A 25936-nucleotide genomic window follows, 5' to 3' on the forward strand; every position below is an offset into this window, starting at 1 on the left:
CTGTAAAGACTGGAAAAGCAGTTCTCCCTGATTAATTGACATAAAAACAGTTTGTAAATGTCATCAAAAAAACACTTCACACTCTTGTGTACACACCACTCATATTTACAGTACATATATCTAGCTCAGATGAAACAGAAGAAAGGAAATAGTAATGAGTGAAATGGTTTTTGTCTCCGCAGCGCCAGGCTAGCTGTTTCCCTTGTTGCCGATTTTTAAGCCGAGCTAATTGGACGCTGGCTGTAGCCTGACATTCAGCAGACAGATATGAGAGTGGCTTTCAAACAAGTGTATTTCCCAAGAAGCTTTCTGTTTTCTCTTTGTAATCTCTGCTGACACATTAACATAGAATTGCAATTCTTCCTTTCCTTTCCTGTCACTGCTGCTTTCTTCCCTTTATTCCCCCCCTCCCCTATCTCCAGGTCTGTTATTATTCTCCTCAAGTCCTCAGAGGAAGAGCGAATAAAGATAGAAAGGCCCAACTACTGACTTTGTACTCTTCAAATGTTATTTCATCTCATCCATCAGCGCCAGCTCCTACCCTCTTTGGAGAGGCAGGACGCTTGTGAGAGGGAAGTGATGAAAGCACATTGATAGACAAGCTAAATTACCAGCACTCCCAGTTCCGCCAGGACTTTCTCTTGGGACACAATGAAATTTGTGCTGCTTTAATTCCAACATTAGTTAGATTTAGAGGAGAGAAATACATCAAATTATTCTTATATACAGACTGTTGCTCTGTGTGTCTTTCACTGTGAGGCTCCCTGTATTTATGCTGCTATTACACTTAGATGCGATTTTTAGTGATGATTACCTGATTGATGATTACCACAGTGCTGCAGTGGTTAGTACTGTGGCTTCACATTTAGATGTTGTTCGATTCTGGCTGGGGCCTTTGTGTGTGGAGTGTGCACGTTCTCCGGCTTCTTTCGACATGACACTAAATTGTGCCTGTAGGTGCGAACGTGAATGGTTGTTTGTTTTTTGTTGTGATGGACTAGTGCCGTGTCCAGGGTGTACCCTGTTCTTTTATGCATGACACTAATGGGTCAGCTTTGCCATGTTTTTTTATGACAAACCACATACACTCAACTATGTGTGAAAAAGAAACAGGAAATATTTTAAACCCTTCATACTGGGTCAAAATTTGAATTTGTCCTTGGGCTCTCACATACATACACCTCCATGTGCACTGTTTATGTCAGACAGCAGGTCATCTTTAACTCATCATAAGCTGTCACTGTTAATTTCTCAATTTCTCTCTGCCATTTAAGGGTGCACATTTTGCATTTTGCTTCAGTATGATGCATTTATGTCAAACTGTCTCTGTGAAACGGTGACAGCAGCATGCCAACTGGTGTCCTGTGTCATAGTTTCACACCTATTTAGAGCTCACACTGCTAAAGAAAAGTACCTGACAGCGCCAAAGTCAATTTGAGGGACTGCGGAATATATTATCACATGTTTGCAGTTGCATACAAATACTGTACAGAACATTTAATGAGATGATTGTAACCAGTATGGCTGTCCACGTAGTCACATTGTCAGGAGTCAACACCAGGATATCATAACATAAGGTTGGCATTTCAGTCCTTAAAACTGGAACATGTTTGCGTATTTCTGTGGAAATGTTTATGGGGGCGGTGACTCGCCGCAATGGCAGCCAGGTGCCGGGAGTGGGTTTCCTCTTAAAATGTGTCCAATTATATCAATTTGTATGTAGAAGTACAATCTTTACCTTTACCGCAGAGTTAAAAAAAACAGCAGGTGAAAACAAAACAGCGTGTCAGGGGGACACGAACTTTGACTCCTGAATTACAGCTGCATTGCCTACATCCGCCATCCTCAGCCCACCTTACACGGACTATTGAAGCTGTATCAGTCCCATAATTGGATGATGTGGGCAATACATCCATATGATTAGATTAGATATGGATGTATTGTTATCAGACATCTTAGAATAAACATATGAACGCAACGTGTGGTATCTGATGGATGTATTATCGACCAAATATGACGTGTTGTTGTCGTTTTTGCCATGAAAACATGAAGACCTTGATGAGAATCTAATGAGCCCACAGCAGATGTCCTTGAGCGTTGAGGTTTTCACTGTTTGGTTTAGTGCTGTTACGGTACAGGTTCCTGCTACAGGTGATCAGCCAAGAATCCTTGAGCAATGCTTCAAACCCACCTGTGACATATCTGCCTTACTATCACATGTGTCTTCATGTAAAAAGTCCTTGGAGGGGTAAAAGTTATTTTTCTCTGTCAACCTGTGTCCTCTGTCTCTCTCTCTCCGGCTCAATGGACAAAAGTGGAAAAAAAGATGCATTTTCAGAAAAAAAAATGTTAGAGATGTGAAGTGGAGCATTCACCCATTGTCAGTTTGTCACTGTCAGCTGGGCCTACAGAGAGCTTTGCCCAGTGAGGCGGGGCAGGGGGGGGGTGGTTGACACAAGGAGGTCGAGGTTTTTCTAGTTTCTCATCTCCCGCAGGAGGAGGCATCATGTCAGAAAACTGCATGAGCAGAGACACAACAGAGAAGACACTCTGTGGGAGTAAATGATGCATTTTTCATCACACCGTCTTTGTCATGGTCGATGGCACACAGCGCACAAAGCAGCTCAGACTTTGGAACCAATAAAGAATTTTTGGACGTCATTCATCATGTAACAAATCGAACTGAAACTGGAGATAGCATTGCTTAATTCACATGCAACCGTGCATGTAGAATTATTTAAATAAAACTAAGAAAACAAGTGAACTGAAGTAGCCTTCTTGTGTGAGACACACAGCTCCAGCTTTGCAGGAGGAGTTTGCCGGTGGCTGCTAGTAAACAAAAAGAAATGAAATACATCCACATAAGGGACACAACAGAGGTTTGCCACCAACACAGAGGAGAAGATGAGAGATGACGCAATTATCTATATGCCTGCAAACGTAGTTAAAGACCTCCTGGCACAGTATTGCTCCCTAAGATTGCATTGTACGTGTTGGAAGTCCCAACTTTTGCTGCCTCTCATTGGAATGTGGGGACTTGCTGTAGCACATTAGTGTTATTAAATTAGTTTAATTTAGGTTTTAAGGAGGAGGGCACCAAGGGCACTATGTCGTTTGTTTTATACACAACATACCACCATCTAGAGGGATGCTATGGGAACAATACTGTGCTTGCAACGCATCAAGTGCTTTACTGTAGAAAGAGACTGCAGCTGATGAAGATGTAGCTGTTGTTGTTTTCAGTCTCAGTTACTACTTGGATACAACAGATAGACCCAGGCTGTGCACGAATGAGGAATTGTGTATAATAACTTTCATGTTTTTAGAAAGTCATTAATTTCTAGTAGTTTTGTATCCGTGTTCATTTCTGAGTTTTTTTTTATTATTATTATTATTTACTTCCTGCTCCTGTTGATATATGTAGAAAGTCAGCATCCTGTGTGGGAGGCTCCGGCCTGTTGTCTTATTTCTTTGCATTTTTATCTTATTTGTTTTAATATATGTAGTAAAGTACACTTAAAATCATGAAAAGCAGGGAAAAAACTTAGCTGAGCCAATAGTTATGGTGACAGAATGGCTATAAATGTGTATTCATATAAATACACTTTATTTTTTTTATATGTTTTATTGATCAAAATATAGTTTAATATGCAGTATATTCATCGTAAATGTGGGGACCTTGAGTTTATTTGGGCTTTTTCTTCTTCTCTGTCAGTCGGGATTTTTTTTCCTGTCATAGTTCCACTTCCCGTTTTATTTTGAAAGTCAGGTTTCCTTGTTTGTCACTCCTGAGTGTGACTGCATGTCAGACCCTTATTGTTTTCACCTTGAGAATGTTAGGAGCTGTTTCCACCTTTGCTTTTGAGGGACAGATATCAGCACTGGCTCCGCCTTAAGAGACTCATAATCAAAAGTCGTTATTTTAGTTTAGAATAGATGATCTACAGCAAGGAGTATCTGCACAGTCATAATAATAAAACTACACCACACACATGTAACCACTAGAGGGCAGCAGAGTAACTCTTTTTAGAGAGGCAGAGTGAGAACTTTTATTCACAGCTCCAGAGCTGCTGCTGAAATCGCCTCATTAATAAACACATGCTTCTGCTGAAGTGGACATTCCTGTAATGACTGACTGGAGAGGCTCACTTTGCTGTGGCACATTCCAGCGTGAAGCTTATTTTTCCTCCAGAATCTGTAGTATGCTGCTACATCAGTGACACATTTTGATACAACTAATGTGGCTGGAGGTTGTAATGCACTATATTAAGCTCCAGCTCCAATACTTAACAGTATTAAGGAGACAAATTTTCTTAATGTATTGAAGGCTGTAACTTTTAAAGCAGCCAAACAGAATGTAATGGTTAGTCTGGTAAAATATCAGCACAATATTTGTATTCATATTCTACAAGAACTGTACACTACTGTTGTGCTTTTGTTTTATTTTCTTTCTGCTAATTAAGTATTATTATATTATTATAGCTGTGCCCCTATAGGGCCTGCATCCAGAGAGGAAGTCCCACAGGACTCGTGTTCTGTGATGGGTCCATGGGACCATGTAGTCTGTAGAAATCTTGTTTGTTATGACATGCTGCTTTTGTCACCTAGCAACCTGCATTTATTATTGTTTATTATTTTATTATCAGTTAATATTTAAAAGTTTACTCTTACAGCTCTGTTTGTGGAGTCCACTGTATTCTACTGTAAAAACATTCAAACTGTCATCGGTGCCTGATGACTCCTGTCATATGTATGACCACTAAGCATCCGCCTGATGCTTCCTTTGTTACCAGGGAAGAATGACGTACTTGAGCCTTCAAAGTGGGACAGCTTTGTCACGCTGTTCTCACGTAGTCCGTCTGCAGCTCCTGAATTGGGACACACAGCTATTGTGTTAACAAAACCGGCTTAGAATTGTTGTAGTGAAATCATTTCACTCTGTGTAGAACAGCTCACTCGTCTCACATTTTCCTTCTAAAGGTCATTTTTATGCATTTACATCTTCTGTTTATTGTTTGCTCGGCTGATAAATGAGACTTCTCTCATCAGTGTCTCTCAGTTTAAATGAAGGTTGAATGAATGAAAAAGCTTTGAAACATTTTGGCTGTTGTGCTCAGATTAAATATATCTCAGGACTCTACACACAAATCCACAAATGTGGATCATTTGAAAGTGGATAGAAGAATAACATGTCTATGAGCTAAAATGTCATACAGCTCCTCCGAGAGCTGTATGACATTTTAGCTCTTTGTTAATTAGGTCAAGATGATGAGCATCAGCTGTGTCTTCTGTATTATTGTAACAAAATTGAACTTTAAAGACACCAAAATGCAAAATAGCAGTGACCTAGTTGTAACAAAGTGGAAATCCTATGAATTATTAAACTGTTAAACTCAAATGCAGTTGTAGTTTGTACCTCAAAGCAAACCCTAATTAACAAGTCTGTTCATGCTAATACAGCTTTGAATCTGTCCTTTCATGATTGATGTCTGAGAGTCCACAGACGACATGACCAGCAAATCTGACCGTGCCGCACCCCAAGGCCGGTCTCAGTCATTTCCTTCTTGGCCCTTGCTGAGTGCCTGCTCGGCTGTTCAGACCCGGCTGTTCCTGTTTGGATTCCTGCAGGAATGGGTAACATTTGCCACGGAAGGTTTTGTTTGGAGTGTTGCCTCAGCCACAACAGTGCCACATTCTTTCCTCTTCCTCCCTTCACACAGGCTAAAGAGGTGAAACCCCTTTTGTGGACATGTGTGGACTATGAAATGGAAATAGTTCTCCAAGATAGGAAGCCAAACAAGCTGCTGGAAATGTATTCCATCATATTTCAAAGACGTTCTTCTGGTCTGTCAAGCATGCCCAGTATCGAGTCACTGTTCATCCACCGGAAAAATACAAATTGATGTTTTTCAAAGAGACCTGGATGTTACAAGGAAAAAAATGCAAGCGTCAGATTCATGGACATGTTTACATGTAGTTTATTTACTGTCGTCATTTTTTTTAGAGGTGCTGGTTTAAATAGAAGTGCATGAATAAAGTCTTCCATCCGCTTGAGGGAGTTTGTGAGCTGTTTTAAAATCAAGCAAGAGAAGATATTCTTCTGTTGTGTGTTTCCAGGATCAAGAATTATCCCACAAGCTCCAAATAATTCAGGATCCTCTGACTGAATTTAAATTGCACTGCGCTCCTTCCTGGGGAGTTTAGATAAGTTGTAGCAACGAATAACAGTTTTAATCCAGGCTCAAAGTCACACTGACCTGAAGAATAGAAGCAATAATGTTTTATATCTTCCTCTTAGAGTAATCCTAATTCATTTCTTTTGAGAATAGCCCAAACTGTGGATAACAAATTCTGATCCTAGCCCCATTTTTGGCTATAAAACATGCACTGCATCTCCTCTGCAAGTGGTTATTAAGTCATTACATTCTCCTATCGGTGACATTTGCTTTGAAAACAGTTGAGTCATATTTCCAAGGCTCTTTGCTTGAAGCTAACGCTGCCTGGCAGGTTTCTATTTATGACCTTTTTTTAGTTTAAAAAATAAAAACCTGACCTAGGTCAAGGTTTCACATGCTCATTTTATGCACATAGCCTCATGACACTCCATCATCTCCATTATGAACACATGCACAGTGTCTGTGCAGTCTGGGAGACTACACTTATCACAGCTTGATGGCATACATAGGAGTTTTAGGGTTAGGTTTACAGTAAGTGCACATCTTCGCTCTGTCAGTGTTCTCTGACCCATGCTGTTTTCTCTTTTCTTGCTGTGTATAAGTACATAATGTGTGTGAAAGTAGGGTAAGCACACACATGCTCTGGGCAGCCAGGATCAGCACGTTTCATCCCAACCAATGTAAACATTTACCCAAAGGTGAGAATGTAACACACAGTAGTTTTCTGTGCTATCTGATTTGCCATCTCTGGGATTGAATATACAGTAAATACCTCCTGTATGACTCTAAGAGCTTTCTATAGCTCATGAGGGAGGCCCAGCTAAGTTCACAGCACTGCTGCCGGGACAATTTTGACTCCAAATAGACGAGTCGGGAGTGGTGGTAGGCGAGGAATGTTTGGTGCCTGTCCTTAAAGGCTGACTGCACCTTCACATGTCTGTGTAATAGAGGAGTATACTGACAGTTTAACAGAGTAGCTTTTGTTAGATTTTACAAGCTGCTTCTTTTTCCCTGGGTTCCCATTTGTCTGATGGGATGTTTTCCACCCACCCGTGATGGCAGGATGACGTTTGGTCACTGGGCGACTGTTCCCGGGGTTCAAAATGGGACATGACTCAAAGTAGAAACACTACAGCTCACACACACAGAGAGAATCTTTGACACATGGCCCATTTTCCTTCTCTCTGTATTCGGTATAGATGCAAAGACTGTAAACAGTTTTGAAAAGTGGTAGGTGAAGACATTCACTTGGCTTTGAAACATGTTATTTTGGTTTGAGATGAAGACTTTGCCTGTTTATATTTCGGAAAACTGGACATCACATGGCTGATGTAACGCCCGCTGAGTTGAGCAGAGAATTTAACTGCTGAAGGACAGTAATGTACAAAGTCACTCATTAATTAGAAACAACCGTGATATGGAATAAAACAGTTATTTTTCTGGAACATCATTATGCTTTAAAGACTAAAAAAGAAAGAAATATTATTAAACCCTTTCCCACCATGTTTCACGTTGTCAGTTAACGTCTGGGATCACATGAGTAATCAACCGCAGCGGCCTCATTCGGAGCCTGCTGCATGCTCCACGTGCCACACCTCGCTCATCACAAGATCTCTAAATATAGAATGTGACATATTCAGCCCACAACTGTTTGATTGCCCCATATATCTCAGAGAGCAGATGTTTGGGATGCCAGTCCACCGAGATGTCTCACCCCATTTTTTGTTAGTATGTACTTGCTTTCTAATTGCACACTTGCTGGATAACTGTTATACAGTTCACCTCTGAGAGATTATGCAGAAAGTTTTAGATTTGTTTGTGTGTGTTTTTATTGATCGACCTCTGTGACGTCATTCAGATTTGTTTTATTGATCATCCAACCTGTTGTGCCCTTCTGCCTTTCCCCAAAAGATGAAGATGAAGGACATATGTTCTGTATTTTGTAAATGTTCCACAGATGTATTTCTTTCACTCCTATCTTTGGCCAAAATCACTCACAGAGCAGAGGTATGAACCAGGTCTACATTAAGGATTCAGTTGCTGTATGCTTTTCAGCCAATGTGAAATGTGAAAATGTGTGAAATGTGAGAATTAGAAAGTCAAGACTTTTTGTGAAATTGGAGTTTCTTTTTCAATCAAACTGCTTCCATCTTGACTAACACAGTAAATTGCCTGTATTAAAGTATTTGTGTAGTAAAAAAAAAACTTTTTCTATCAGGGTCAGCTTGCAAACAGGGAAAGTGCTCTCTTTTAAACTTTCCCATGGCAGTTGCACAATTTTAAGCAGAGTAGACAAATGACTGGAGACGCTGCCATGTAACTGACACTCGGATTGATCCCTCTGACCTCAGATGTGTTGCTCAAATGTCCTTGAGCAACACATTGAATTCAAACCAACTCCAGCTTGATCTGTCACTGAGCTCCCAGCTCCCATCCTGCAGCTGCAGCCTCCTTCCAGGATCAGAGAGCAGGGAGACACAGAGTTAGAATAATCTGTTTCTGCAGCTGGCAGCTCTGCACTCTGCCCCCTTCTAATCGTATCTAGAATGTTATCAAAGATGCACCTCATTGCACTGCTAAAGAAAGCTGCTCACTCGCTTTGCTGCAGGCCCAACACAGAAGCGTCTTAAACTATTCACGTTTACACCTTTACCTCTTCAGAGACATCTGACACCATGTGACATGACTTGGATTTACAAGCTGTAAATGATCTAAATTCCTTGAATGTGTGATAGAGCGTTTTTGGGTCATATCAATAATTTCTGAATATTAAATGGTTTCAAACACAATGCTGTGTCAGGATAATAAGCCTGACATTTTAGGTAATCTGCATTACACAACAAAACAGTGTGTTGTTTGAACAATATATATGTAAATCAGTCTGTCACTGAGTTGTGCGGACTGTATTTTGTGAAAATGACATTTCGGAGAGGCAACCTAAAGAGCAGATTTTAACTGTCAAGTGACAGGAAACTGAGCCACTCCGGGTGTGAGAAGACTTGTAGGAAGAGCTACTTTCAGTCAGGACAGCCAAGTTAAATCCCCTCTGATTCTGCCTTTTTTCCCACAAGGAGGGAATGAGATTAAAAGATTTTGGCAGTTATCCAGGTCAGCTTAAGATGTTTTTACATGCAGGTACAGTTAAGTCATCAAAAGGACTCTATTTCATTGTGCGCCCTGATTCCATAAATCCCTAAGCTGTGTGTTATGTGGCCTTTTTTGGTGGAAAAATGAAAAAAAAAAACAAGCTTTGACATGACTTTATCTGACACATGTTGACATTCTTTCAGGTTCTCCTCTGCAGTTCTTATCTGTTTAAAGAGAGCTTTCATCAACAGTGTCGGAGTCAACATGGCAGTGCCATTTGTTGTGTCTGCCAGAGTCTGTGTTGACAGAGACAAAGGAGAATGGTTTTGATGAATCTTTTCATGTAATGTGCCTCTAGAGGGCACCGACAGTGACCACCCAGATGTTGTGTTGTTGTAACACTCCCAGAATCACAGCACTGAAAGGCAGAGTAATGACCCAGATGCTTCAAGTGCTATACACCATCCAGGAGTTATTAAAGCCTTTTACTAAAACAGCTTCAGCTGTGAGTCTCAAACAAATATTAATTTTGCCCCGGGTTATGAAATGCAAAGCAGGCAAGCCTTATCAGTAAAACAGGGGCTGCTAAAGATATATTTTCCTACTCCTCAAATGTGTAACCCTAACCTGGTAATTTTCTGGCTCAGAGTTTGATTGGAAGATTCATACATATTATATCAGTATGTATGAAGCAGGACTCAGCAGCCACTTGGGAAACTAGTTGGACTCACCCACACAAGTTTAGTTCCCCTGTCTGCTACCAGCATGTTACTGTTGCACAGAAAACAACATTTGAGCCAGGCATGGCTACCTGGCACACCGGCATGGGTGTAAGGCTCTAAAGAACTGCATGTACAAGTAGTGTAGCTCAAGTTGAGTTAAACTTCACATGAACTTAGGTGATAACAGATTGATAAAGCTAAGATAGTGAACATGTTATTATTATCTTCGTGTAAACTGCAATCCCCAACAGTGTTTCAGTCCTGTGCTTAATGGCAGAAAAAAACCCTGTTACCCTGTTTAAGCTCAATGACTACAATGCACTTGACTCTGATTATAGTAGGCAGAATATCCACTGACTGCAGTCATTACTTTGAGTTTTGCCTACTGTCCCTTACTGCTCTTCACTGGGTGCCTGTAAGTTTTAGAATTGATTTTAATATTTTACTTCTTGTTTTTTTAAGCCTTGAATGGCCCCAGGCTACATATGTGATGTACTAACACCTTATGACCCTGAGTGTTGCCTGAAATGCTCCAGCAGGGCGTTGTTAAGAGTACCACACACAAAACTTGTCACTAAAGGTGACTGTACTTTGGTTGTTTGGGTCCCTCATCTGTAAAAGACCTCAGACAAGCATTCTCACTGCACAGTTTTACATCGCTTCTTAAGACTTTTATGACTTCGCTCATTCCTAAAAATGAACTTAGCACTTTACTGTAGCTTTATTTTGCAAAGAGCTGTATAAATAAATGATTATTATGCTGAGCATGACTAATTAGCTGCTGGCTCCAGCTTTACCTTTAAAAGAATAGCACTGATAGTGCTAATGATCAGTCATCCTGGACTTGTTGCATTGATTGTAATGTCAGAGTTCATCTAAACAAAACAAACAGCAGTAATTAAACTACTTCACTGATCTGCTCTCTGCTGCCAGCTGGCATTGGGTTTTATTGACAGAGTCGGGTGTGGACCAGTGGCAGAGAATGGAGAAACTGACATCACGGTGCGGTGGTTATCAGAGCTGATCCAAGGCTACAAGAATAAAGAGCTCCTCTGTTTGGAGTTCGACCAGCTGGACACAGCTGAGATGAACCATTCCAAATTCTTCTCCTCCACTGCCTCAAAGACAAAACCTAAACTGTGCTTGGGACATTGGGCCATTGTCTGTCTAAACATGTTGGTGAACATGTTTCACTATTTTCATCAAACCTTCCCTGAGGTGTTATAAGCTTTTTGTGAAACAGTTGCAAAAATAAGTCAACTTACCAGCTTTTAAAGAAAACCATAAATGTTCTCAGACTCAAGCCAAAACCTGCTGAATGAAAGCAGAAGCCCCTCCGCTTCTTTAAAGTATTTAAATCTGAGCAATCATGCCTGAGGATATATCATATGCAAACAGCTCAGTTTGAAAATCATTACTGAATGAAGACCTGTCTGTCTGTTTGGTGTCATTTGACTGCAGGGCTGCACATGCTAGTTACATTGTAGGAAACTGTCAGTGAAGGTCCCGCTCCTGATGCTTGTTTGTGTGTCTTGTGTTTGCCTTTACAACCATTTGACCCGTATCATTTTGTCCATGTGTATGTTTTTTTTGCAAGATATGCACACACACACACACACATGTGTGTGTAAAGAGAGTAAGTTCCGCTGCAGAGCACGCTGGGAACTGGAGGGGTCTTTCTAACACAAACACGCAGAGGCACGGACCCCACTGATGGACTAATGCGGGTGCAAAGGGGTTAAAACAACAGCCTGTTGAATGCACGGCACGGAGAGGAGAAAATAACCCACAAAGCCCTGTAGTCTCCATCTCTCAGAGCCCGGAGCACACTGTTTACAACAGCATGAAGAGCAGGCTCGGATTTCTGAGTCTATTTATGACAAGGCTTTGACTGATAACGACACGAGGGGAAAAAAATTCTCATCAATTGTTCCTTTGTGGTTGTGCTATCTAATATAATGTAGCTGCCAAACTTTTTTTATATAATCGCAACAAAAAAGCATTGATTTCTGCAGAAACCCCATCCATTTTAAAGAAGTAAGTACTTTTATTGATAGTTTGATGTTCGGACTTCATTATCAACAATTACAAAAGGAAAGTAGAAAAATAAATAAATACAGTGGGGGGAAAATGCCACAACTTAAAATGTGCTCACTGTCAAATTAAAAGTAAGAGTGCATATAAATGAGAATAACACTGCATGGCATCTTCAGGACTTTACTTGATCATGTGCAGTCATTGCAAACGTGTATAGGTTCCTGATACTGAGTGATGTTTTGCTTACAAGCAACAGCAGATTTAAGACTGTACACAAAGATATTTAATTAAAATCATTAAAATTTGTGCTGATTGTGTGACCCCAGCTGAACCCAGTAGGTCTGGGTTATGGCTTCTTAGCTACACTAAGAGGCGTTATCATTCTAAATACCTGTTGTGCATGGGGAGTTAACAGAGATGACTATAACTCATAGTTAAAGGTATTCCAGTCATACAAAATGCAAATTGCACCTGCTGCAGGGCGTCAGGATGAGCAAAAGTTATAACTGCAGCATAATGTTTACATAATGATGGCAGCCTATTGGCCTCTGAGGAGGAAGAAAGAAATGGAGGCTCGAAAGGAGATAGGCTAAATGGAGTCTCTCTCAGGATTACAGACAAACAGTCTGGAACATTGGCAGTGTTCAAATATATATGAAGCATCAATTATTTTCTGATAGAAAGCAAACACTCTCAATCCATTAGATATTTGCTATATCCACCAGTGTCTTAAGTACAGTTTGACTGGACAATTGATCCAAACCAGTAATTTACTTTGTAGTATTGAGCTGAGCAACATGGAGCTTCTTCCAGATCCATGGATGAACAGCCCACAGGCTCCTCTATGTTCCTGGTTGGACAAGGAACTGCATCCTCCAAAGTCCTGTTGCTGCTATCAACTTTTTCAAGGAACCAGGACCGGACAGGCTTCTCTTTGTTTAACCTTTCTGATGCTGTTTCCGGCTCTCTGGCTTGGCTTTTCACAGAGTCCACTTCTTGTCTTGGATGTTCCTTTAGAGTGCTGCTCTGGGTCTTCATGACCTGAGCTGAACATCTTGAAGCTTCCTCCAGATCCACAGATGGACAGCTCACAGCCTCCTGTATGTTCATGGTTTGACAATGAACTGCCACCTACTTCGGGGTCCTGTTGCTGCCACCTTATGGAACAAGCACCAGAAAGGCTTCTTTTTGTTGAGCTTTTTTGATTTTGTTTCCATCTCTCTGGCTTGGGCTTTTCACAGAGTCCACTCCTTGTCTCGGCTCGTCCTCCAGAGTGCTGCTCTGGGTCTTCATGACCTAAGCTGAGCAACTTGGAGCTTCCTCAAGAGCCACAGATGAGTCTCTTTAGAGACTCCACATCCTTCTTGTATTTGTCCATCAAAGAAGTTGTTTCAGACAGTGATACTGAAAGATGGTTGCACTCATCCAAGTGCTTTTCAAGTTCTCTGTCTTTTAGATTCAACAGTGATCTCAGCTCATTTACTTCACTCTCCTCATTTGAGGCCGGTTCAAGGAGACTGATATCAATCAGATATTTCTCATATCTCTATACATCTCTGTCCCCCTGCAGCACCGCTTCCTCAAGAGCGTTATCCTTTTCTTTCAACGATGAAGTTTCTTCTTCTGTCCATGTTTCTCTGATAGATTGGTCTTCATAAAAGTCGACTAAAAGGGGCCCTTTTAGTTTGACCAGTAATTTAGCCACTTGAGTATTGCTAACTCTATTGTGCATTCATTGTAATGACTTTTATCCCATGGGCATTGATGTAAGTGAGGAGCACCTCGGAGCGCTTTTCGATCACATCAATTAGTTTCTCGATGCCCTGCCGGCCACCCTGGCTCTCCCAGTACGTCTGGTCCAGGAACAGAGACTGGAGGAGTTTCTCCCTCAGCTTCCTGCTCCTCAGCACAGACACTGCCTGCTCTGGAAGCCTAGAGGAACAAAAGGAAGATGTGAAAATATGCATAGTAAAAATAAGCAAATGTAGTGTTCAACACAGCCTGTCCTCACCAAGAAAACAACACTAGTAGTCAGTTTTTGAAGTACAAAACTGATATTTACCCAGCTATCTACACAAAAAAAGAAAAAGAAATACATTACTTGTGTGATGGGCCCATAGTTTTTCTAAAGAGTAGCTCTTAGCAGCACATGAGTCTGTCTATTTCTCAGCTAATCTGGCCATAAAGGCAAAAAGATGTCTGTTGGGATTAACTTTTTGAAGCCAATGTTTTGTATAAACCTGATAACATAGTGACAAAACAGCAGATTTTGCAGTTACTGCTGAAAGGAGTTGCTGAAATTAAGGCCAATTATGTCTCCCATGAGTTGCTGTGACTCAGCAGGAGATTTGAACAATTAAAAACATAAGTTTGAGTGTAGAGCAGCAGACTGGATTTACAGTAAGTGGTCCCAAAAAATAAGGTTTGAATGTGGTAACACTTACAGATGTTTGGCTTGTATGCCTGTGAATAAACTCTGAAATTTTCACTTTGATTTATAGATGCAAATATGAGGCTTTGCACTGTTTTTTTTTTTTATTTCTGCCTGCAGAGGAGTTTATCCTGCGATAAAATGTCTGTGTGGGCTAAAAAATAAAAATAAAAAATGTTATATTGTTATGAGCTTGTGAGAGAAAACCGGTTAGGTATATATGTCAGCATTTCCTCTAGTACTCCATTGATGTAACAGCCTGAAGCAAAATGTCAAAGATCAGTTTAGCTTAGATAAAAGTCAAACAGATAAAAACACTTCACACCTACCGGGAATACAATGTAAAACAAGTATTAATGACATTGTGTGATCCTGTGTCAGCTAATTTCTACCACTAGACATTAAAAGAGGAAAGACAGGTGTCCTTGCCAAACCAGAGTTCCCCTGCTGTCTCCCCAGTGGTATGATTCACTGATGTATTGATCAAAAAAAAAAGCAGATGAAATGAAAGCAATGTCTGTGCACTGTGGGTTTTCATTTCCACACAGACCTGTTGGGGATCAACAGAAAGAACGCATTATCATAGTCCACACTTGCCACCCACAGATCTGAGTAAAGAAAACAACAGAGGGGAATTTCAGTGTTTAAGAATGCATACTTGTGTTTGTTGATCATGCACAAAACAGTCCGCGCAGGTCTGGATATAATCTAACACTGAGATTTAAATCTGCTGTTCCGCAGCATTGTATGCTGGAATTTATCAACTTTGCTGTCGAGAGAGAAAAAAACACTGCTGTTATTACTTCAACAGCACACAGCCAGTCCTCTGTATGGGTGGTTTTTAACTCCTCAAATAATTATCATTATAAAGGTCCATTGGTTAATTTTGTTGGTACAAACATTTTACAAACGCAAAAAGAAGTTGGGCTTTAATGACAAAAGTGCAAGGTCACAGTCACCAGATATTACCACAAAAATATGATATATTACATTCATAGGATCAGGACTAGCAACAATAAAGTAAACTTTAAAAGCCACTACTTACTCCTTGATTCCCTCCAACAGCCTGAAGTCCAGGTTGTCCTCATTGCGGTCAAAGAATCCCTTGTTGTTAGTGAAGACCAGGTGTCTTGGGTCATGTCCCCTGTGAACTATGTTTGCCAGTTCTATGTGGTCCTGGTCCAAACATTGAGCATGAAGGCCCAGTTCAACACATGTGTCTTCCCGCCGAGGCCTGAACCCACAGCAGCTCTGATCCAGACGGTTATGAATCTGAAAAGATGAATCAGTTTCAATATGGGAGAATACATTTATGGAGTTTCACTTCAGTATATATTTTTCTTTTTTTTAATGATTTTATTGTCCTAAACAAGCTAGTCCTGACTGGCTTCTATTAATATAATATGAGATAGATAGCATGGTCTGTCAGACAGTAGGTTGGCACAAGTTTGTTTGAAAAATATTGACATCAACTGTTGCCATGTGACTGCACTCATGACTCCTCTTGTCTACTTCCTCTACAAGGAATGGCAACCACAAATTAAACTACAGCCCCCATCTGTTATTCACCTTATATGCTGATAACCATGGAGGTTTCACAGAGGAAGGATACAACATTTTGAGTTGTCACTCATAGGATTCAGATGAGACAGGTGCCACTCACTTGCACCTTTTTTTAAGACATGCGGGGGGCCGGGGCAACCTGGATGGATGAGCATCCACCGAGGCATTCAATGTAACAAGATAGAATCCTCCAGGATACCCATCAATCAAGTCAACACACCCTCGGAAACTGCCTTCAATCTCTGCACTCTATCTCTCTTTTCATTTCATCATTAAATGTTCCAAAGTGTGTAGATGTATGTAGATGTAGATGTCTACAACTTAATGTGAATCTGGCCTAGAGTGACATGAATGCTCAGTTCATCCATATTTTTAAGATTTATCTTGGGCAATGGGATCAGAAGTGGACAGCTAAGAGACACCACTCATTTGTTTTCGACTGTAGTACAGGTTGCATCATTACTACATCAGTCAGTCGCTACACAAACACTAGCACTAAAAGCTGAAATGTTTACAGGGCTTTACTCTGCATGTGTCACATTGTTTTGATTTTTTATTATTAGAAAAGTTCATAGGTTTTTATTAGAAAACTAAAGAAATTGGAAATTCAGACTGACGTGCACATACAGCCACCTGAGTCTTTTTGGTGCAATCCTAGTGGTTATTAGAGGAAGTGCACATTGCCTAAAATAGCAGTGTGAGGGCAAGAATGTATCTTTCTTTGTTAGGAATAGATATAATTTATCTGCTTTTCTGTATTAAACAACCTGCTGTAATATCTTTTTTTTCCCACTTTACTTTGATAAGCTGTTTAACATGCCCAGAGGAAACTGTTTCTCTTTTTACACAACAGGATTTTCTCATTATTTTAGGACAATGGAAGAATCAAAGCTCTGGCATTATGACCTCAATCTCTAATGTAATAGTTAAAAAAAACTTTTAGAATTAAATATGTTCAGATTCATTATTCTGCTGTGTCTGAGGGAGTCATACTGTGAATTAAAGAATTCTCAAGAGATATGTCCTTCAGAACCCATAAAGTGAGGGGGAGAGAGAGGGCTCCCACACAGGAAACAAGGCATGTATTCTGCCAAAGAACCTCATATACCTCTGAGGACATTTAACCTGGTTTCCAGCATATTGCTGTTGTCAGACAAAGGAGAGTTATCTTTTATGAAACATTTTTGGAATTCACATAAGTTTGAGGAGGCCTCAGCAGCAGAAAAGGCAAACAGAGAATCTGAAGCCATTTTTTCAGCATTCAGAAAAATGAACAATCTTTTATTTACTAAACTACCTCTGTTACCTGTAACAAGAAGTCAAACAGAGCTAGTATGCTCCACTCATAGTGATGAATTGTGGAACAGCCAGAGTCAGGCTTCGGGTTGTTTTTGTGCCAACACCTCAGTTTCAGGGAGCTCTGATACTGCCTCCATGTTAACCTCACACTGGCCCAGCCTGCAGCAAGGCCTTCTGGGTACAGAGATGAATCCCATGACACCACCGGATGGGACTGGCCATCTGAAGAGGGAGTAAAGATTGATCGAGTTTATACAAGTTCAATATTCTTATCATACACTAACACACAGTATATATGGCTGTAGCTCTACAGCGCCGGTAAAACCAAGATCCAGAGGTGACCCGGTATCTCGTTTTCTGCAGTACATTTGTGAATAAAACATGAAATTGTTGATAGAAAATAAACTCTACATCATTTGCTTTATATATCCCTTTTTATAGCCTAATTACAATAAAGTTAACATGCAAATATATGACTTTGAAATGGATATGTGGGTGTAACAGGATTCTGTATGTTTGGAGGTATTTGGAGGACCACCACTTTAATAGGGGTCTGTCTCATGGCCTAACCCTGAACTAATGCTGTTGAAATATGTATAAATACAGGTCTTGAATAATACTGGACTTGCTGTGGTCCTTGGTGGGAGGCTTGTTATGCCTGCTGACGCAGAGAAGTTTCTCAGACACATGGCCCTAATTAAGTTATTATTGTTCATATTTTTAGGCTCTTTCACAATATCACATTGACAACAGTGGTGTGGTGAAATTTGCTGAGCACATACAGGGCAATCACATTCAGCATAAGGGACCAAAAACTTTCTAGTGGGGGGAAAAGTAATGTATTTCCATTGACATACCCATGGTCAGATAATAACAACCTTTGCCCTCCTGCTTGGTGACCTACCGTGTAAAAAGCTGAACTTTCTGCTCACAGCTGGCAACGTCCTATTAAGCCCCAGCACTCTGTCCAAATGGAAAGCAAATACCTCTGCGTTATCCACGGGACTGTGGATGACTCCACACTGCCCTCCGCATACACTGTTCCATTTTGTGTGTTTCTCGTTGGCCGGTGAAACGCCTGTCTCGCCCTCAAATATGAAAAGTGATGGAATGTCTCCCTGAGAGACTTCTTTCATGCGCAAAATCTTGGCATCTGCAAGAAAGCGCATGGTTTTCACGTCCTGTGCACTGAACCATGGTGGTGCCATTTGGCTGTAAATCCGAATTGAACTAATCCGAGAATCTGTTTCAGCATCTTCATGAGACTTCTGTCTTAAATCCAATGATTTATAATCAATATCCCTGCTATTTTTCCAAGACGACCTGGGTGCAATGTTGTTTCTAATTTGGCCCGCGCCCCTCTCCAAAGTGCCAACTTTGTTCTGCGTAAAATATGAATTTGCCGTTTTATTGCGTCTCACTTTCCTCCTCAGTTTTGGTCTGATTGTACCGCGGATGTGTACTGGTTTGAGACGCTTAGTCTTAAGCGTTATGTACACCACGTTGGACCGGGTCGGAACCCCAAAGCTCGCACCGGTGTGTAAATCAGCAAAGTCTGGCAGGGCACCGTTAATATCCACATTATACAATCCACGACTGTGCCGGCTCTTGTCCTTATCTGTCCTCCTGTCCCCGTGTTGCTCTGTGTGTCCAACTTGTAAAACCACAAAAAATAAATAGATGACACACACGGTCGCAATTATCAGACTTCTTCGAGAAAGAGAGGACCTCCGAAAGTTGCTGGTAAGTTTTAGAAAAGTGAAGCACAGCCAGAGAAAGCGAGACTTCCCCATTAGAACTTATGTCATTATCACGGTTGAGTGTCTCTTTTGCACCAAACTAGGGAGGAGCGCACAACTTCCGAAATTCATTTTGGAAGGGAGGATATGTGTCCGTAGAGTGCTGGGAGAAAACGCTCAGTGGATGGACAGACTGGGAAACCACCCTCCAAAGTCATGAAGGAAACAAGCAACTTAAGGGATTTTCCCTCTTATTTCAAATACACAAAGGGCATATAGTATAAACCCACCATACGCATATTTTAATGTTACGAAACAGTCCTCAAGTCAAAGCACATCAAGTTTCCCTACAATATTCTATATTATGTAAATCCTTTGTGGCCAATAAGTCCACATAAATAGCACTGCTTGAAGCATTTTCATGTTTTTGAGCATAATTCATGTTAGTTAAATAACACAATTTAAGCATAGAGGTTAGTGATGAAAACAAATGGGAGCACAGCGTTTAAAATACAGGATCACACACACACACAAGGCGCTATTTATATCCGCGTCTATAGACGCGTTTTAGGCGACATCTGGTGGTCCAATCCTCCTTTATCTTAACTGGCTGGGTACACGATGTTCATGTAGACACACAAAGCTACTAGAAATAGAAATGCTCAAGGGAAAACTATTAAGAACAGGAAACACATATTTCCACATGTGGTATGGAATGTAGGCAAGACGCAAAGGGCCATTATATAAAGGATATCCTGCTCCAAAGGAGGAACAGAAGCTTTAAATATAGATCTATTGTTTTGCTTTTTTCTTCACCATGTCCAACAGATACGTCATAAAACGTAAAACACCCTAATTAATGAATTTTGAAATATATTAAGTGTAAACTTTTGGCACCGTTTTATCTTGATTTATCACATCTGATATTTTTAGGATACACACACATAACTAGAAATGATTCCAGACAGCAGGTATAATATGAAGCACTATGAATGTTGTGTTGTTGTTGTTGTTGTTGTTGTTTTGGTGGCACGGTGTGTTTTGTGTTGCCTTTTTTCCCCACGTGCGCACTCTGCAGCCGTCACGCGTCAGCTTGACTGATGAGATAACTGGCAGCACCTGGCGCGTGCTCTGTCCTCAGCACACGCGACCTCCAGCGGCTCTTTTTTTAACACTGTAGACAAGCAAAGAAAAAAAAGAAACAAATACTCTGTTTTAACATGCCCCCAGCAAAATGTTCACCTTTGCTTTTATTTCTTGCTACATTATTGATGGCCAGCTGTCATAGCGCGGAAGGTACTGTGAAGTGTAAGTGTTGTGTGATGAATAAGGAGGGGGGTGGGGGGGTGCTGTTCCGCTTAAAAATACTGGATGTGTGGGTTTTTTGTTGTTGTTGTTGCTGCTGCATCCAGGTGCCATGTGGGGTGACAGAAATGATGGAGGTGGTAATGTGGAGACATTTGAGTTCACCTTAAACTCAACCAATATCACTCAGTTCGCCTATGGGATTGCTGCAAATGTGGCTGCTGTGCTGCTGTATGGAAGCAACTTTGTCCCCGTTAAAAGAATAGAAACAGGAGATGGTAAGCATTTACACTTCTTAAAAATATTTACATGATTAATATGTTTAACCTTAAACATAAATTGTCTTTACAGGCATGTTTTTTCAGTGGGTGATCTGTGCTGCAATATGGATCATATCTATGTTCGGAGACTTGATGCTGAAGTCACCCAAATTTCACCCTTTGGCGATGCTTGGAGGTGTGATGTGGGCTACAGGTAATGTCTTGTAAAGAAATGGCTTTGTGCAGTTTGGTGAAGGTTCAGCTGGACATGTGTTTGTAGCATGAGAAGTCCTTTATTTCTGCAGCTCATCTTAAAAATCATGTTGCCATGAGACACTTGTCAGTGTTTTCCAACTGCAGACTAAATATTAGAACTGTATTAAGTGTGTCACAGTCGGGTAGACAAGCTAAAATGTCATGAGAACTTTCCCCGCTGTATTGGCACCAACAGAGTAGCAAGACAGAGTGCAAATGTACCAAACTTCAAAATGTTTAAGCCATGTTCTGTCATAGATGTGGGAATTCTTCCCTTTGTTTCTGGGAGATACAAAAGAAGATTGTCTGCACAGTAAATATTAATTCACTGAAACTGGGACAAGGTTGTCAAATTTCCTTTTGGCACAAGACAGAAGTCTTTAGATGGGGAAAACCAATTTATACTGTATTGAAAACTGATCCTGACTCCATTAAATGTCTTGCTGCAGGTATGAATTAAATAGGCCATCACCTCATCAGCTTTACCACCAGGGCAAAAACACTTGGAAGGTGACACAAACACATTGTGAACGTTTCTCCACAGGAAACATAGCAGTTGTGCCTATTATTAAAGCGATCGGCCTCGGTCTTGGGATTTTAATTTGGGGTTCTTCTAGTTTGTTGATGGGCTGGGCCAGTTCAAGGTGAGTCGACCTCATGGTGGATTCTAAATAATGTCTTGGCTTTGACGAGGCTACCAGTAATGTGTGTGTCTGTCACTCTCACACACACACAGATTTGGCTGGTTTGGGATTGCTCCTCAAGATGTTTCCAAGCCAATATTAAATTATTGTGGAGCTGGGTTATGTCTGCTTAGGTAAACGGAACATTGACCACCTTTATTCTTCACATTCATTCCATTTTTTGGACATAACTCTTTTTTCTTTTTTTGTAGTGGCCTGATCTTTTTCTTTGTGAAAGTGGATGTGGAGCTGCATCCTAATTCAGAATCAATCCCATTATTAATTGACAGAGTGAGTATGCTATTGATTACGTGTTTCTTTTCTCACCACCTTTTTTTTTTTAACGACATCATAACTCTCTCGGGGATAATGTTCTGTCATTTCCACTGTTCTTTTCTATCTGACTTTGTCCTGCCGTACGTGCTCGGGTGATGTTGTTTAGAAAGACAGTGCGACTACAAATCAGGATGTCCCTCCTCTTCTTTTTCACAGCGATCACATTCAGGCAGTTACGGACCAACTAACTCTGAATTCTGGATCAACGCTGTTGGACCAAAGACCAGACGACTCGTGTGAGCTCCACTAACATTTATGCACACATATCGTATTTGCAAATAATAATTACAGATAAGCCAACATGTTAATCTTACTGGGAATAAGTTGCAGCAGCAAAGTATTAAAATAATTATTTAAATGAAGCATATCGTCAATATCATTCAGTAAATAAGAAAAAAATAATAGTAATTGCAAACATAGTATTTGGATTTGTAAATAGAATCAGTTATCAGTACTATACATATGGAAAGTCAGCTCTCCATCCTTCCACTTGCGTGGGTTGGAATCAACATCTCCTATAGACTTTCCAAATGCATTCTCTCATTTTCAGTGGCTGCCTGCTCGCTGTTGTGGTGGGCCTGCTGTATGGAGCTTCCTTTGTGCCCATCCTCTACATCAAGAGCCATTCATCATGTTGTGACAGCATGTTCTATGGAGCCAGTGTGTACGGTATGATTTCAGCCTTCAAAGGTCTCCATTTCCTAACCTTTTACTCACTTTGGCCATACCTTACTTGATGACACAATGGGAAAGAAACATATTAAAATGTCTACTTTGATATAAGAATGTCTCCCACTCCTTGACCTATAAAATACAATTTGTCCCTGCACAGAATCTGGTTTAATATCAAGTGTCAATTCCTGTTTCTTCTTCTTCACAGACCTTGACTATGTTTATGCGCAGTGCTCTGGGATTTTTGTTGCAAGCACAGTCTACTTCGTCGTGTACTGTGTTGCCATGAATAACAAGCCCAGGGTTTACTCCAGAGCCATCCTGCCAGGTAGCACACAATTGATCAAGTCTACCTAAGGTTCTTGCATGTTCATGATCCTTAGTTACATTGCGGTTTGAAACTGCTCACATATGTTAATTGTTTAATGCGCTGCAGTGAATAGGTCTTACAGACACATTGTGTTTCCCCTTGAAACTTCCACTTTCAGAATCACATCAATGAAAACAGTTTAAGATGGAAAAGTTGTCCTAACTTTTAGCAAAGGGTACAAAAAATGAACAGCCTTGTACAAATCAGAGTCAGCAAATCTAAAAGCTAGGAATTCATTTTCCATTTCCCACAAGCTGATTCATTTCTGTGAACCTCTGAGCTGTTGTGAACTAGAGGTCAAACAGAGTGTCTAATAATAACTCCAGCTTGACCCTTGGGAAGAATCGACTGTAGTGGAGGAAATAAAGTGGCTTCCTCTGATGAGCTGCATGTGCAATCATGACCATTCTCATCTGAAAGCTGACCCTCGACAGTAGGTCGACCACAAGTTGTATTTATTGTAGAGTCGCTGATACTATATGTATTTTTTATTTATTTACTACTGTACATTTGGTTCCTCTTTAAATTTGTACTGTAACAAAGGTCATACCATTAACTCTCAGCATCTAGATTTATTTATGTATATAGTGCTTCCTGCACTGTGAACCTTTGCTTGTCCAAGAAGTGTATTTTCACTTAAGTGCCCTCATGTCTCCTTTCACTCTTTAGGGCTACTTTCTGGATTGATGTGGGCACTGGCCACATACTGTTGGTTCCTGGCCAACATCTACTTGAGTTCTGTCATTACCTTTCCTATTGTGACTGCAGTGAGTACATGACAACTTGTCCTGACAGCTGTCAACGTATAAACACTTGGACTGACAGATTCAATTAAAGATCTGCACGCTGTTTCCCTCTGTGAGAAAGAAAAGATTGTAGTTCAAAAACAGGTCCAGGTCCAACACTTGCACATTCACTTGACTCAATTTTAAGCTTTTGTTCAATTTTAGAAAAACACCATTCTACCACTTTTTAGTCACGACAAAGAACGTTTGCTATAGTGCTAGTGTTAAGAGCTGCTTTTTCCAGAGCTAATGTTGTATTATCTCCTTACCCTTCACTGTAGGTCAGTGCAATCAGCTTAAATAGAATTTCATGGCACCATACAGAGTGCTGTCATCAGCAACAGAAATGATGGAGAAGCTTTGTGTAGATGAGGCATCATGTGATTAATATTGTGAATTAATGTCTGAATTAAACGTGTTTACAGCCTGGTACAAAAAGGGTTTTAGTCTCTATATCGATAGGTTCAAGGCTATGACTACGGACGGAGCTTTCGTGACATCACCCGTAGGTTTCGGATCTGTTTTGAGTCCTTGTGCTTCTGGGGCACTTTGACCATTGCCATATTGGCAGCATCACCACCAAAACTCCAAATATAGACAAATAGGCAGAGCATCAGCAGATGCAAAGCAGGCGGGCAATTGTGAAAGCAGGAAGCTTAAAGCTGTCATTCCCATGATTTTGTGTATTTGAGATCTCAATATTATTAGGAGTGAGTTTTCAAAATATCCCTCTGCAATTGTCACTAGATGGAATCTTATCATTAGAGACAAGAATTGTTTTTTTATTGTTTTATTTATTTATTTTTTGTACCAGGCTGTAAGCATATTTATTTCTGCTGTAAAGTTGTACATTACATTACATTACAGCTCGTTTTTGGTGCCAGCCCCTAGAGGCTCCAGTGTGTAACACTTCAGACTGGCCAAAAGCAGTCTCAGTTCCTTTGGTATATAAATATTATAGGAACCATTCACTGTTTTTAGCACTTAGTCTACAGAAACAACCTTTGGGTGGTTGACCTAAAAGCACTATGTGTTACCTAAAGCTTACCTGAACAAAGCTGATTTTGATTGCATCAGGCCAGCGGTTGCTCAGATATAAGACAGTATATTCCATCCCTCCATATATTCTTGAAGTTCTAGTCGATGTCACAACAAACGGACAGCTCTTTCACGTTCAGCTCTTTGAGTTGGTACTTCAATGGAATGCAGCTGTGTCACTGAAGCATTGTGTGCAATGCATAAATCTCTCCTTGGCAAAAGCTTTAAAATTCAAAGTGAAAAAAGTAAATTATTTCAGTGGTCGAGGCTCAATAAATGGATTGTTCTCTGGTTGCTTCTCTGCAGGGCTACGGTCTGGTTGCTGCCCTGTGGGGATCCCTTGTTTTCAGAGAGATCAAGGTGAGGATCAAAACACTCAATAATGAAGCTTCTCATTCCTTGATTGCATAATAGAGTATATCGGTAACTCACTGAACTGTAGATTTGGAATTGGATTTTAAACTACAGTCCAACAGAAGCCTTTTATAATTTTAAAAAGGAAGAAACTCTGCTGATGTTTACATACTTTTGTTCCTCAGGGCGTAGCCAACTGCTTCATCTTCGCCTTGGCTTCTTGTGTGGTGCTGATCGGATCCGTGCTCACGGCCATCTCAAAGCTGTAATAATTCTGCTTGTATTATTGTCTCTTTCACTGTGAGAACTGGGATGCTTGGTTTTATAAAACAAAATGTTTAGTAAGTTAGTTGTAGAAAAGGGCATTTAGGTGGACATCGTGTTTGTGCATGTTGAAGATTCAAAGAGGGAAGTTTGACGTTAGTAAATATTTGTTATTGTTCATTTACTGCTTAGATATGTTCAACACATCACTCCGAAGCTAGCACTGGTTTTAGAGGGAGGTATTACACTACAATGCTGCACATTTCTGTTTGTATAATTCAGGCATGGTGGTTATTTGTCCACACTTGACATTTGTTTGTATTAATATATTATTTACTATTAAAAGAATATTTGATATTTTGCCCACAGTGACATTTATTAAACATGTTATCACCCTATTACACTGCAAACTAATTGGTAATAATTAGAGGTATTCTTATTCCAGATAAATTCAGTATATTTATCAATGTGCACATTTAAGCAAAATCATTACATTTAATGAGATTATACTATTTATATGAGTGATGAATGATTTAAAAGTTTAATTTAACCTTTGACCA

The 25936-nt window shown here is 40.4% G+C and overlaps 2 protein-coding genes across 5 annotated transcripts; one reads left to right on the plus strand and one right to left on the minus strand.

Annotated features, from left to right (window-relative positions):
- Window positions 1-12008: 12008 nt before the first annotated feature.
- On the minus strand, window positions 12009-19262 carry gask1b (golgi associated kinase 1B). Of its 4 annotated transcripts, none has more exons than XM_028416492.1 (5): window positions 18220-19262; window positions 17323-17537; window positions 15499-15725; window positions 15004-15061; window positions 13814-14092 (listed from the first exon to the last, which is right to left on the minus strand). In XM_028416492.1, the coding sequence occupies exons 1-4, from the start codon at window positions 19106-19108 to the stop codon at window positions 15034-15036; spliced, it is 1359 nt and encodes a 452-aa protein (XP_028272293.1). In that variant the 5' UTR covers window positions 19109-19262; the 3' UTR covers window positions 13814-14092; window positions 15004-15033. The 4 variants fall into 4 exon arrangements, with proteins under 4 accessions (XP_028272291.1, XP_028272293.1, XP_028272294.1 ...); XM_028416493.1 differs by having other exon boundaries at window positions 13822-13954; XM_028416490.1 differs by lacking the exon at window positions 15004-15061 and having other exon boundaries at window positions 12009-13954; window positions 18220-19259.
- A 938-nt stretch (window positions 19263-20200) lies between these two features.
- On the plus strand, window positions 20201-25430 carry tmem144b (transmembrane protein 144b). Its single transcript, XM_028416494.1, has 12 exons — window positions 20201-20362; window positions 20467-20637; window positions 20711-20833; window positions 21419-21518; window positions 21611-21691; window positions 21770-21848; window positions 22050-22129; window positions 22444-22562; window positions 22774-22893; window positions 23605-23702; window positions 25065-25118; window positions 25298-25430. The coding sequence occupies exons 1-12, from the start codon at window positions 20275-20277 to the stop codon at window positions 25379-25381; spliced, it is 1197 nt and encodes a 398-aa protein (XP_028272295.1). The 5' UTR covers window positions 20201-20274; the 3' UTR covers window positions 25382-25430.
- The last annotated feature ends 506 nt before the right edge of the window (window positions 25431-25936 follow it).

The sequence above is a fragment of the Parambassis ranga genome, chromosome 10 (genome assembly GCF_900634625.1).
Source record: "Parambassis ranga chromosome 10, fParRan2.1, whole genome shotgun sequence".
NCBI classification, from domain to species: Eukaryota; Metazoa; Chordata; class Actinopteri; family Ambassidae; genus Parambassis; species Parambassis ranga.